At 38.7% G+C, this 15,192-nt stretch overlaps 1 protein-coding gene across 1 annotated transcript in view; it reads right to left on the reverse strand.

Moving 5' to 3' along the window:
- Window positions 1–14,898, reverse strand: part of LOC6644718 (teneurin-a) — a 139,089-nt gene extending 124,191 nt beyond the window's left edge. Inside the window, exons 1-3 of the mRNA XM_047011619.1 lie at window positions 14,554–14,898; window positions 12,556–13,464; window positions 12,266–12,326 (exon numbers count right to left, since the gene is read on the reverse strand). Of these exons, the coding sequence (XP_046867575.1) occupies window positions 12,266–12,326; window positions 12,556–13,464; window positions 14,554–14,875 (1,292 nt within the window). The 5' untranslated portion in view covers window positions 14,876–14,898. The remainder of the gene's footprint in view (window positions 1–12,265; window positions 12,327–12,555; window positions 13,465–14,553) is intronic.
- Window positions 14,899–15,192: the final 294 nt, after the last annotated feature.

A 15,192-nucleotide genomic window follows, 5' to 3' on the forward strand; every position in this document is an offset into this window, starting at 1 on the left:
CGAGAGAGAGAGAGGGAGGGAGGGATCGAGTGGGGGAGGGAGAGAAGAGGGAGTGAAGCGGAGAGAATGAAGTTGAGTAGCGCAGAGAAAAGAGGTGTGAAATGTCTCGAAAAGGAGGCAAAAAGATGAAGGTAGGAAAATAAACGATGTTGTCTATGACAAGGCATGACGGTAATGACGATGACGACGGCCAAGACGGACAGAAACAGATGGAAAGAGAGAGAGAGAGGGACATAGAACGTTGTGTTGCTTTACCACAAAACGATGCTGGCCAAGTGGCTAGCTGGACCAGACTTCGACTTAGTCTCAGTTCCAGTCGGCATCTTTCTGTCTTTTTCACTCTTTCTCGCTTTCGATTCGTTCATCTTAAATTTTTCATTTTTAGCCGCATCATTGTTGCTCCTTCTTCTGCTTCTTACTCTTCTGTTTCTCCTTCTTCTTCTTCTTCTTCTTCATCTTCCTTTGCCACCATCCCATCGTCTTGGCTCTTGGGTCTCGGTTTTGGTCTTTAGCTGCTGTTGCTTTTGGTTTGTTATTATTTTTGCTAAGGCATGTTTTGTTTTTGGAATTTTTCAATTCAAGGTTTCGGTTTTTCTACACTGCTTCACACCTTTTGGGTTTCAGTTTTTCCCCTCTCTCCCTCTCACTCTATCTATCTGTTTTTTTGCCACATCATGCATGGGGAGCAAATAAAAGGAGAATAGTGGGGGGAGAGCTTGGAGTATGGCGAAAAAAAAAAAACACAGAAACCTTTTTCAGTGTTTTTCAGTATTTTTGTGTGTGTGTGTGTGTGTGTGTGTATGTGTGTGTATTTTCTCTTTGGTTTGTTATTTTTGCTGTCTGCACTTGTGCTTCAACTTCGAGCGAGCCTGACTGGCATCATAAATCATCTCAAGTGGCTGCTGTCGCTCTTCATCTCGCTCTCGCACTCAGCTCTCCTTGTCTCCCTCTGGCTAAAATCCTGCTATTTCGGGTTTTTGTATTTTGTTGCTTTTTGTATCTATAACTATAACAATTTGCAAAAGTATCTTACAGATACACACACATACACACATACATCACGCGGACTGTCAGTCAATGTCGCTAGGCTGCCAACACCTCCTCCAAGCCAGCAGCAGCAGCAACAACAACAACAACTTTGACAGTTTTCTTACTTTTTTTTTGCTTTCTTTCTCTCATTTTTTGTTTTGTTCTCTGTTGCACTAATTTGCGCACTTGAGCGTATTATTTGTTGCAGATGGAGGGCGAGAAAGAAAGAGAAAGAGATAGACACCATCTGGTCCTTTTTCATAATTTTCTGAGCCGTAAAAATTGTTACAGGTACTCGAGAAATCGCTTTTGCCTGCCTTCTGCCTGCTGCGTGCCGTCTCTGCCTCTGCCTCTGCCTCTACCTATGCTTCTGCCTTAGACTCTCCGTCACAGATTGCATCCATAAGATACAATTTCTGTTCTGTTGCTTCTCATACTGCGCCCGCACGCAGCTGTGAGGCACATTTCATTAATAATCTAAATGAAATTTGGCAACTAGTAGATGTAAAACAAATGTGAAGCGATTCCAAGACAAGCAACTATGAAATTGTGATTGACTTTCAATTCTCAACTAGTTTAGGCCTCAAAATATTTGTTATTCTAGAATAGTTGGCTAAACTTGTTAGTTTTCTTTTGAAATCTTAATACTTATCCGAACCTCAATCTTAGAAATTCGCGACAATTGTAAAATTCTACTTTATCTTTTGATAACTCTCATTTGTAATAAGTTTCTCGAAAAAAACATTGATAATTTAAAAAAATACAATTTAAAAAACAAAAGTAAAACTATATTGTTGACTTGCAGTTGAAACAGTTGAAACAGTTCAAGCCTCCGTCTCAAATGTTATTTGTTTTAATAATTTATGTTTCTATTAAAATTGTTATATCCCCTAAGGAGATATATTGGGAGTTCTTGGCCGTTTCGAAAAGTATTTTAAAATTAACTTGTCAAAATCAAAGCGAAGGCTTTGCCACATCAGAATGAATATAAATGAAGATACAACTGAAAATTTATAATTTCAACTAATAAATTTCAATAATTTTCAAGAAGCAAAGTTCTATGTTCAAAACTCAAAGGAAAGTACTTTTGACATTAATTCCAATAACAACAAATGGTAAGAAAATGAATGTAAATTTTAGGTCGAAAAGAGACATTGCCTTCTAAAGTGTGGGTACTTGACGTTGCTTTGTTTTTCTTTACTTCTTGCCAATGGCCAGAAATTGAAGACAAATTAGCAATGAAATTGTGAAACATTAATTTGGATAAATATATATGTATTTTCGAGTATCGAAACGAAAATCCCTTCACTTGATCGGCTTTTAGTCGTTTTTATCTGTCTATTTGACTGACTGGTTCCTTCTTGAGAACTCTTTCAGCTGTTTTCGGTTAATTGCAATTGCTGCGAATCATTTCACATCTTCAATTCAATTAGATTGCTTTACGCAAATGGGGAGAGAATCTCTTACACACACACACACACACACATGCATACAGTTGGAGCATGAAGAGGGAGAAGAAGATGGGCATAAATCTATCCACGCGATGATGAAGAAACGACCAAAGAAATGTTCGAAGTTGTTGCTTGTTGATTGCCGACGGCCGTTGATTTATGACTAGAAGAGCATGGATGGGATGGACAGATGGATGGTTGGGACGACCAGCAACATAAACACCATTCACGATCATCATCAACAACCACAAGAAACATTTTTGACAACATATGGCGAAATACAATTCTAGAGACCATTTAACTTTGTTTATTAAAGAAATGTGCAAAAAACAAAAAAAAAACAAAAAGAAAACACAATATGTTAAACAAACATAGCGACGGAGCCAAATTTGTTGGCCATCAATTTAGCGTTCTTTTTTTTTTGTTCCCAAGAAAAAAAGTCTTTACTATAAGTCAAAGAGTTCTTTGAATTCTTAACGCTGAAGAATTAATTTGTTCAATAAACTAACTCAAATTCCCAAAGTTTTATTATTGTAATTGTTGTTTGTCTGCAATTAATTTTCGTTTTGCCCGTTTTAATTGCTTTGATTATAAATATTTTGGCGTTGACTCAAATTTACAATAAATAAGAAATACGAAAATTCGTATTTACATATATTATTTATTGTTATGACAACAATGTCTTTGCAAATTGCAAACAACAAATAAAAATTAACTACAGAAAAATGCATTTCACAAGATTTGAACAAATTCCATTTAAGATCTTTTCAATTCCATCAAATGGTTATATAAATTATAAATAGTTTTTAGTTGCCTCCTTTTCTTTTAGCATAATCTTCTAATTCAGTTTGGTTTTTCTATTTTTATTACATATTTCTCAGATGCTGAAAAATGATTTTGATTTGCACTTTCGATTTGCACAAATTATTTGCGACGCTTGGAATTTTGTGTGATTGTGTTATCAAATCGAATGTTGGAGTAGAATTTCCCATATTTCTAGTGCATTTTCTTGCACACTTTTAAATTGGCATTTTTTTGGTTTTCTTTTTTTGGCAATTGGTAAAGTGTTTTTGATTTTTGGGAATTTGCTAGGAATTTTTCTGAAATTTTCATGTTAGTTAGGAAAAGCGTAACGTTTTTATGGTGGACACAAAAGATTTGTATTATTTTCATGAATTTGTATTTTGGATTAAGGAAAATGACCTACATTTTGGTATTTGTTCTCGGTTTTTTTTGTTGTGTTTGGCGGGCGGGCAGCCGGAGGAAATTTAATGCGACGGCGAGGGTTTTTCCTGTTTTCCTGTTTTCCTTGTATTCTTTGGCTCTTCGTCTTCTTGTCTCCTTCTTCTTCGGCTTCTTCGATCTTTGTTGCTATTGTTGTTGTTTATTTATCCATTGAATTTCTTATTATTGTAATCCTTGAAATTATTTAAACAATTCATTTGTTGTTGTGGGTTTTTTATTTTACATTTATCTATTTCTCTCTCTCTCGCACACGGTTTTCGTTTTTCTTTGTTGTTGTTGTTGATGTTGAGCACTTTAAGCACTTGTAAAAAAATTTCCAAAAAAATAAAGAAAACGCAAAACAATTTTTTTTTTGGTTTGTTGTAATAATTGAATTGACAAAAACACAAAATACGAAACGAAACGGAAAGATGTGTGGGGGGAAAAGGCGAAGGACAACGGAAGAAAAAAAAATGCAAGCAGAGTTTTGGGATATATATAAAACGGTAAAGAGCAATAACAAGGATAACGCAAATCGAATTGCAGTTGCTGTTATTTTTCTTTTTTTTTTACATGTGTGTGCGTGTGTGTTTGTGTTGTTGTTGTTGTTGTGATTGTGATTGTTGATGTTGTTGTTGGGTTGTTATTTGGTAGTTGTTGTTGTTGGTGGTGTAGTAGGCGGTAGACTCACACTCTCGCACACACACACACACAAATACGCGCGGCGCGCCGAGATTAATCAACGACAAAACGGCAAACGACGACGCTGACGACGCTTAACAACGGACCGAACGCGACAACGTGTCCAAACGTTTCAATGAATCGCACAGAACTGAAAACGGCTAACTAACAGAAATCCTGTTATTCCCCCAAAACGGCTAACAGCATATTCCATTTGCGAGTCTTTTATTCATTACAGCTACTGCTAGCTAACAGAATTAACTTTGCCGCTGCTGCGGCCTGAGATGCAATTTGCTCTCTTCCACTGTCTCTCTCTTTCTCTCTCTCTCAGATGTAAATGTGCGGGTGGTTTGCCCGAATGCATGAAGTTGTTTGCGGGATTGTCGGGGGAGGGCTTACTGATGCTGTCCAACTCTCTCTCTCTCGCTAGTTCTCACGCTCTCTTTGACTGTTAACACTGGTTTTAAAACTAACTTTTGCTTTTGCTTTTTGCACACCCACATCAATGTTAGTTACATTGCTGCTGCCACAGGTTTCTGTTAAAATTTGCATGTGTATATGTGTGTGTGTGTTTGTTTGTGTGTTCGAAGTTCGAACAGCTGTTTTGTCTAAATTAATTACAAATTTCAAACAAATTTTAACAAACTAAAAAAAATTCCAAAATATATTTCTAAGACTTGTTAAAATAATTCCAAATTACAATATTTTAATCTATAATGTTTGAAATTTTATGGTTTAAAAAATTGATGATTTTTTTTTTTGATTATTTATGTAACCGATATTCTCTTCGCAACAGGCAAGAGAATGATTGAGAGATAAGCAGAGACTGAGTATAAGAGACTTAGAATCCTTTTAAGAGCTGCTTTTTGCTGGCGTATAACAGTTCAACTGTTATCTTATACTACTCTTATACAGACATCTGCTATTCCTTTATGGCTCTCTTCTGTTTGGTATGAAACTTGACTAAACTCAATAACAACTTGTTGAGAAATTCAAAAATTATGGCTAAATCTTTCAGATCCCATACATAAGTATATCTTCATATATAAATTTTTCTTTTTCTTTTTTTCTTGTGTGTGATATAATATGAAGACTTGTGCAAGACAGATCGAGCGACCCAACTCAAGCCGTAATTTGACACTTTATGTCCAAATGTCGACAAAACCGCAAAAAACGATGCAAGCACAAAAATCATAACGAATATTTCAACACACTAAACTAAAGTGTAGAGTATATATATACATATATATATATTTAGAACAACATTTTTATTTAAACAACTAAATTTTTAGAACAAGTCTTAGAGACTAAATTGTCGTTCGATTTTTGATCAAATTCGTTTTAAAGTATTCTACGGGATTTACAATTGCGTAGCTATTTAGTGGTAAATATATAGTCTAAGCAGACCGTTAAATTAATCAATTTATAATTTAGTCAAGCCTAAAATCTGTCCTAAACGATTAGTAAAAAAGTGTTCCGATAGCAAATATAGACTTGCTGGCAAATAGGGTAAGTGGGAAATGCCTTTTCATAATTTTCTAGCGGGTTAACAGTTAAACAAAAATTTGGGCATATTTCTCACCCAACAAGAAAACAAATAATAAGGTCAATCAACGGACACAGCGGGATGGCGATGGTTTTGGGATGTGTTGTCAACAGCTGCGCAGGCGCAGCAAACAGATTAATTGCATCTTCTTTGGCGCAGCATATGAATTTATGAATTTCACATGAGTGACTGATGGGCAGCAGCAGCAGCAACAGCATCAACAGCAGCAGAGTCCAGACTTTGAACCAAAAGTCAGACCCAGACCCAGACCGAGACCCATACCCAAGCCCAGGCCAATGCAAAGGCGAGACGAATGAGTTTCAAGCGCCACTTGAGGCCCAGAGACGAAGACTGCGGCTCCGACTCCGACTCCGACTGCAACTGAGTCTGAGGCGCGTAGGCTCGCATTGTTGTATGTAAAGCGATATATGATACGACTCTCGAGATCTGGTTAGGTAGGTGTATATGGCATTTAATCATTTTTATACCCTCAGAGCCTCATAGGCCTCAACAGGGTATATACATGTCTACGTTTATATGAAGCTCCTCAAGAGAATAAGAGATGTTAGTTCGAGTAGTAGTTGCCAAAAGATAAACTATTTAGAAATTCATAGTCCATTTAAAGTCTCTTAAGGGAAACTCATTTTTAGGGTATCTCAAAGTCGATGTTTATAAAAATCACGACATCTTCACATACATATATCCCTGTCAGTTGAATAGAGGGAATGCAAAATGTAGATATAAATCAATTTAATATCATTTCAACTATTCACAGCTCGAATCAACCGGAAACTAAAGACGAAAATGCAAGAAGAAGTTTTATCTGAGTAAATCAGACAAGAAGAAAAAGTTATTAAAATATCCATATCTTTTGGTAGATCTTATTCTAAACGCCACTATCAGAGTCTGCTGAAATCAAAGGAACTTTTTTTAAATGATTAGTTTAACAATTGTCTAAGAAGCTCACCTACATCTCTCATCTTGGGCTCAGACGAATGTTTCTTTTATAAATATTTGAATATAACAGCAGTTCGAAAATGATCTCGACCAATCTAAATAAAATTGCATCTCACTTAATCAAAGTGCCATAATTCTTAATCAATTTATGTCTGCACAATTGAATTGAAATTGCCTTCCACTTTCGTTTCATTTCAATTTACGATTGAGCAAAAGAGAAAAAACCACAAGAGGAAACTAAATATATAAAAGAAGTTGGCTAATAAGTATTAAGATGCATTTGGCTCAAATTTTAATTATGCAAATCCAAGATAAATGTTTCCGTCTTTATGTGTCTTTTGTTTAACTTGTGTTGGCCTAAAAATTGGCTTAAAAATGAATCTAAATCTAAGTATTTCAAGTCGATGGAAAAATTATTCAGCTTAAACCTTGTAAAGGACAGGGCCGTAGCTTGAAAATTTGTGTTGAAAGGGGGAACAAAAACGATTTGGTCTCTCTTTGAGAACTTTCTGAGGTGTCCACCTCTACGCCCCTGATGAAGAGTATGAGAAATTTCGGCACTTTCAAATTTTTTTGGGACTGCAAACCTTTTTTTTTGTGTTTTGGTGGTTTAACAACTCAGCCAAAACAATAATTAATAAAGAAATAAATAAAAGCCCAAAACCCAGTTGGAGGTCCAAGCACAGAAAAAACGGGGGTTATGAACAAAAAAAAAGAGGTCAAGACGACTAGTGGTTACCCTATAATCTATGTCCATATACATATCGTGGATTCAGAAGGCTCAACTTTCAGCTAGTTCTTATTCTTTTCATGGTTAGACTTGGATAGAGAGATTGGAATGAGTTTTGGATGCATTTGCAAATGCTTGGCGTATGATCTTCTAAAGGTGAGGAGACTCTTGGTTCAGTTGGTGGCTATAGAAGGGATCAAGACAACTCAAACCCCAAGACTCCTTTAATGAATTAATGGTCAATTCAAAGTGTGTGTGGAAGAAAGGCGGTTCAGGGAGTGGGAAGGGGATGATACTAAGAGTGTATCCCACTGAGTGGCTTACAGCTGCGCCTCAAGACGACAGGAGAGCTCTCCTCCCTCTCTACATCTCTCTCTCTCTCTCTCTCTTTCTTACTCACTGTGTGTACTGTTATAATTAAGTGATACACATAAATGTGAGCCACGGAGTGTGTATTGTTGTTGTTGTTATTATTACTTCTCCATTCCCTTTGTCTACTTTTTCTTCATCTGCCTCTTCTTCTTCATCTTTTGCCTGTGTTTAATGATTGTTTTCAATTAGTTTTTGTTTCTTTTCTTTGGTTTCATTTCGTTTCATTCGTTGTCTCATCCGGCTGACTGCTAAATGAAGTAAAAAACGAAGAAAACAAAAAAAAAAAATAGAGAGCGGGGGCGGGCAATCCAATACGAATGCAAAGAGTGGAGAGAGAAAGGGCAAAGTCAATCGCATGGAATCGATTGAGTCACTCGCTAACATTTCAAGGGAAGGGAAGGCAAGGGTTGGGTGGAAGGGGGTTAACACCCGGGGCCGAGGAGCGCCTTTTAAGTGTTTACGCTTGTTTTATTAATTTCCATCATACATCTTCGACTGTCAGCATGCATCATCGTCTTCATCGTCTTCATCATCATCATCATCATCGTCTTCATCATCATTATCATCATCATCATCATCGTCGCGGTCAGAAGCTGCTTAAGACAAAGAGAAGGGTTCAGCGTGCGGTTAACGAGCTGCCAAAAGAAATCCAGCAAAACAAATAACAGCAAACAAACAAACAGAGATCAACAAGAAAAAAAAACACTCCCCCACCAACAAAAATCCCTCGAGACACTCCATAATCAAATTGAAAAAATTTTTATTTAGCATTTCAATTTTTATTGATCAATCTTAACTAGGCAAACAATACAATTTCATTAAGTTCTATTAACTTTAAATAGTTTTTAGATGGAAATCAAATTGGCGCAGATTTCAAAAACTTGAGGTAGAATCTTCCAAGATAGTTCAGTTGAAGGCGATAGGCGGAGGAGTGGCTGGCTAGTTGGATAATGGATTGTCATGTAACCAAAAATGACAGTTGGCTAAGTGAATGTAATATTAGCATCCAGTTATGGTACTGTCATTCAGTTTCTGGGACACCTTTCAATTCCCAAATACTCAATGGCTTTCGATTGTCAGCAACAACATTTCCTTGTTTCATTTTCAAATTCTAGGCCTCAAAATGCGCGGCCTCAATGCACTCGATTGACCACTAACTGTTGCAAACTTGCCCAAAATCCATACCACATACCCACACACACACACACACACACACACCCACTCACCAACACACACACACACACAGCCACACACATTTATACATGAAGGATGACACTGCCTGTGAGCGACAGCTTAAGTCTTGTGGTTGCTGGTTGTGGAACCACTTTTGAAGCACAAAACTGACCGATTGGATGGGTCAACTAAATGTGTCGTTGACAGTTATCATGGACATGGCTACTTAGATGGACATAAAATTATGATTACATCCACAATGTATATACATATATATATATATATATATATGTGGACCACATGTCACTAAGAAAACACACGTACAACATTCTCAATATGCCTCTACATTCCTCTCTCAATCTCGCCCTCTTACTCTATCTCCCTGTCGCTTTCCCCTTCCTTTGTGGCTGTTGCTCAGTCAATAACCCAAAACCGAATCATGGGCACATCTCCTGCAACCAAGCAAAGTAATTCATTACAATAAGCTCACGAATGTGCCATAAAAAACCCCAACGTGTCGCCTGGTAAGGAACCAGGAGCAACTCAAAGATATATCGCGTGAAAAGGACATGTCTCCGAAGTCTGTGTCTGTCCCCATCATGTTTCTGTTCTGTTGGCATCTTTGGTATCACTTTTGTCAGTCTGAGTCCGAGTTCTTTTTTTTCGCCATGTTTGTTTGATTGAAAGCCTTTGCACTCGAAGCATGAAATTGCCAATTCTCGAACTCGAATTCGCTTTAGCTCTAAACTTTCCCTTTTTCCACTCACACATCCTGCCTGCCATCTTCTTTTTGCACTCCTCCACACTTCTCGTCTTCTTGGCCATTAATAGAACATTTTGCTTTCTTTTTCTTCTTCTGTTTTTCTGGGTATTTTCTATGGATTAGCTGGATGTTTTATTTTATTTTCTTTGACTTTTTTTTTTTTTTGCTTGTATCGCTTTTGCGCGCGATTTATTATTGCCCTCCTGTAGAGAGCTTATTGTTTTTCCTTCGTGGAGATTTGCTAGCTCATTAATATTTTATTGTATATGTAGAAACTTTTGCAAAATCTCAAAAACCTCATCAACCTTAGGCGAATCAGGTTGAAAAATCAAAGAGATGGATTGAAATAGAATCTTATGGCCAGAACTATCAACAGTCTTGGTCATAATTAAAGTATAATTGCTTCATTAATTTTAAAGAATAAATATAATGAAGTCAAATGGCTAACTCAATTAGTAGGCATTAACTGAGTCTAAGCAGCTCATTTTAACTGATTACCAACTTGATGACTAGGTTACTTCAACATATTCTCTTAGAGTAGTATTAATTATTTATAGTATCTGTCGAGATTCTATTGATCCATCGATTGTTGTTTTAGGTAAATAGACGTCTAATCCAATTTAAAGATAGACGGAGAAACGAGGAATCTGAAACTAGCCAATGTTTAACTCAGAGAGGCTGAGATTATATTTAGTTTGCTTGGAAACCTAACAACCAACTGGGAAGAAAAATCCATCATTAGCTATACATTAGTGGCTGTGGTTAAAATTTGCTACATGAAACGTTTACCGTAATCCTTTGAGTAAATAAACTCAATGCACACAAAGGACATACACAACCCGTACACATAGAACAAACAAAGTACAAACAAAGGCAAGGGCAATGGGCCAACGGGCAAACGGAGTAACAGTAGCTCCAAGTAGGCGGCAGAGTTGACGGCGGCTCCCTCACAAGTTGAAAGAAAATCCAATGGTAACGGTAAAACCTATAAAACCACGTAATCTGCAAGTGAGTTCTTTAATTATGCTGCAACGCAACACATGTATACAACAGCAGTAGCAAGAACAGCAGCAGCAACAGCAGCAGCAGCAGGTGGCAGTTGCCCTTGCCATGCCCCTGTCCACACATACACATACATATATACTCCGGAGTTCGGACTACTGGTAATTGGGGATGAGACGATAGGACAACGCCCCAAGTTCCAAAGTACCCAAGGACTGCAAACAAAATGCGAAGCGAAAGCCGCTTACAAAAACCACAAAATGCTACGGACATCTTTTGCACCCAGACGTCGACGACAGCGGCGGCAACGACTGCTATAGGAGGTGATGTGGCCACTACGTTGGGCGCCATTTTGAAGTTTTTGGCGCTGCGGCTTTGGTAGCTGTTACGTCGTCCGGTTGGACGGGATTACAATGGCGCTTGCACTTGTAGATGAGATACGAACAAACTGTTCTCTCTCTCTCTCTCTCGCTCTATATCTATCTCTGTTACACATATACATATATATCTATATATGTATATATATACAGGATGAAAGATAGGGAAAATTGGTTGAAAGTAGTGGAAGGGTTTGCTACCAATGTGAAACCATTTGCGGATTTAATTGCCGTTAACATGAGGCTCGCTTTACTTTGTTATTGCAGTTGGTGGCAAGGAGGTGAGGATTGTTGGTGGTAACATGAGCATCAAACGGCATCCAGATGACTGTCTGTCTCCATCTCTCTTGCTCTCTCTTTCTCTTGGTCTATTTGCCTATCCTGCGCCTTCTTTTTGTGTCTATCTCCTAGTTCTAGTGTACGCAGATTAGAGGCCAAACGTTGACTACGAATGGGTGACAGGGAAATGAGAAGGGCTCTCTTTGTTTTTTTGGTTGTTTATCTTCGCTCCCTTGCCCACTCCGTTACACTCCAGTTTCACCATCTCCAACTTCTCCATCCATATCTTTCGTTCTCCAGCATTGTCATCCTTTTTCTTCTTCTGGTAGGGACTTTTTGTTCTGTTTCACTTTTGTGGTCAGTTGATGGAATTATAAGCAAAGCACACACACACACAGACTAAGAAATATCCGTATCGAAGGAGTTGGTAGAAGTTCATTGTGAAAGAGGATTATAACAGAATCAGTTCACAAATCTTCTCTAAAAGGATCCAAGGACAAGAAAAGAGGAAAACATAATTCCTCATGAAATGATCAAATGGAATTCAAGAATGAACTGGTCCAACTTGAAAATTTTATATATGTAACAAAAACGTGTGAATTTAAACCAAAAGTCAAGTAAATATATATATCTCTATGACGATAACATTATTAGGTATATCGATATTTTATCGAAACTTACCCCTGGGAATCGTTGGGTGATAAATTCTGCAATTGTTGCATATTATCACTAATAATGTAATCTGCAAAAAATTGAAAAGAAACAAAAATGATTTAAATTAGTAACTTCCTATTAAAAGCTTAAGCTTTAACCCCTGAGCTTTCAGCTCACTGTTAACAGTAACATCGAAAAGCTTTCGACAAAAACATCGTCCATCATCGAAAGCTTTCCAAGGACTCGAATTGCAGTCCCAAAAAGCAAACTACAAATTTCCCCATTTTATTTATTAGAAAATTCCTCATCGGACTTACCCTTTTGCAGTTGACTGGTTGGTATGAATTCCTCGTGTTTTTGGTCCCCTTTTTCCTCATATTTCAGCTTGTAGTCGGAATGCTTGCGCAGCGACATCAACAGGGATTGTGTGCGCGGTGGAATCTCTGGCGGTGCTGGCTCTGGCGGCGGTTCCTCCGATTCCATTTCCAATTCACTAATAACACCACCAGCACCTCCGACGCCAACGCCAACGCCAACACCAACTCCATCATCATTATCATCGATTTCAATATCATCGTTTAGGCTTAACTTCAGCGTAGAAGATGTCACTGGCATTTGTGCCTGAGTCAGGGAATGAGTCGGCTGACGCAACGAATCACTACGATTCACAGATAATGCCGAGGTTCCGCTACTTGAACTGGTCATCCCGCTCAAGCGATTCAATGTATTACGCGTTGTAGTGCTCCGATGACTGCGACTACTTGAGGCGGCCGTCGACGAGGAGGCCGAGGCAGGCAATATTGATAAATAGGCATTCGAGGGTGTCGGTGTTGCTGTTGCTGTTCCTGTGGGTGTTGCTGCCGTCTCAGAAATTGGGGCAGCGATCTCATCAGTTGTAAATTTGGCGTTAAGAAATGGATTTGTACTGCGCGTATTGCCACTCACAGTGCCACTAGATACGCCGCCAGTTAGCTGGCCACTTGTATTGGGAAAAAGTCCCAAATTGGCATTGGACATTTGATATTTGCCAGTCAACTTTTGTGGTGACTGTACCACACTTGTGGCTGTCACCGGCTGTCTTTGATGTTGATGTGGCTGGGCATAGGTCACCTCCACACTGTTACTGTTGCTGGGAATGGTTATATTGGCAGCATCTTCCAATTGATGATCATGCTTACGCTGACGCAAATACTCTGGCTCACAGTCGGAATTGTAATGTTCCATACCTACAAAAAGAAAAGTGACATGAAAATAGATTAAACTCTCTTCTTTACTGGTATGCATTCCTATTTTTATCTACTTAAGGTTAGCTTGACGTGGAGTCATTTGTTTCTTTATGTCTCAAAAAAAAAAAAAGAAGGGAAATTTAAGTGCCATCAAAAGATTGGGCAAACGATTTGCTGCAATCACATAGAGATGGCTCTACTATGTGTTATAAGTGCTTAATTTGATTGGAAAAGTGTTATTATCCAATGTGAGATGAAATGCAATGTTTTTTGTGTTGTTTTCCTTTTTGGTCAGGCAAAACAATTTGCTAGGGCAACAAACATGAAAACACGCTGCTGCGCGGCGCGCGTTCATTCAGAAAGGTTGTAAAAAATGAATCGTAAATTGCATTAAATATTAACAGACAATAAAAATAAAACAAAGCAAAATGCAGACATAAAAACGGTGCCCCAACGTGAAGGCGGGGCGCAGCGGTTTTCATGGAACTTGCGTGTTTTTATGCCTCGATTAGAGGCAGGACGTACAAATTGAATTGTGGCAAGGTGGGTCAGTGGGTTGGTCGTTGAGTCACTCGGTCGATTGATGAAAGTGGGTGGTGTAGGACGTCCATAAAGATGCCGTGCTCGGAAAACTTTGTCTCGACTCTACTTCGTGATTGAAGCTGTAAACGGAATCTTAGACCTGCAGTTTTTGGCCTAAGCCAACTTCAGTCCAGTTCACTTCAGTTCAGATTCATTTACAAAAGAAAGCCATCCATGACCACTGAATAATTCAATTAAGGAAAGTAATGAATATTTAGTACTCTGACCTGCACACACACACACACACACACACACACACACCGACACACTCACACACGCGCATATATGTATATACAACTATTTTGGGCCTTTGGCTAAGCGACATTTCAACATGGTCAAGACTCCTTTGGCATCTTACACTTGAAGAAATAACAAGTTTAGAAGAGATACATTTGGTTGCTGAGTCTTTGGTTGGTTTTTGTTTTTTTTAGTGTACCAAAAACGAAAGTCTAATGTGTAATGCATTAGATGGATAGATATATGTACATATGTAGGTACTATACTTACTTGCCAATTGCTGACTCTGCAGTAGTAACTGGGCCAACAATTGCGTATCAAAGGCCGTTGCTTGTGCTGTATTTTGATATTCATCCTCACTGCTGCTGCCGCCATAGCTGCCGCCATATGTGCCACCATGTCGACTATGGCCATGTCCGTGTCCGTGGCCATGGCCATGGCTATGGCTATGCCATTCGGCTGAACGCTGGCGACGCATCTGCTGCTGTTCACCGATGCCGCCAGGGAAATAGTATTCACTGCCAGCAGTTGAGCCGGCAGAGCCGCTGCCCACGCGTTTACGGCCAATTGTGCCGGAGTGACTGCTAGACATGATGATGATGATCTTGATGACGACGACGATGATGATGATGACGATGCTCTTTCTAGCTAGTCTTCCTTCTTCTTTCGTCCACCTCCTCCTCCTCCTCCTCCGCCTGCTCCTTTACAAATTCACCTTCAATTGAACTATGCACGTAACTTGGCCAGCAATTTGTTCTCGTTTGTTCATCGTTCAACTCTGTCCGGTTCTGGTTGCTGTTGTTTTTGTTGTTGTTGTTCCCGCTGCTCCATTTGGCCACGACGGTAGGGAAATGGAAATGGCGAGGGTGGGTGGTTTGGTTGGACTTGGGACTGTTTGTTGGTTGGAGG

Source organism: Drosophila willistoni (genome assembly GCF_018902025.1).
Source record: "Drosophila willistoni isolate 14030-0811.24 chromosome XL unlocalized genomic scaffold, UCI_dwil_1.1 Seg142, whole genome shotgun sequence".
NCBI lineage: Eukaryota > Metazoa > Arthropoda > Insecta > Diptera > Drosophilidae > Drosophila > Drosophila willistoni.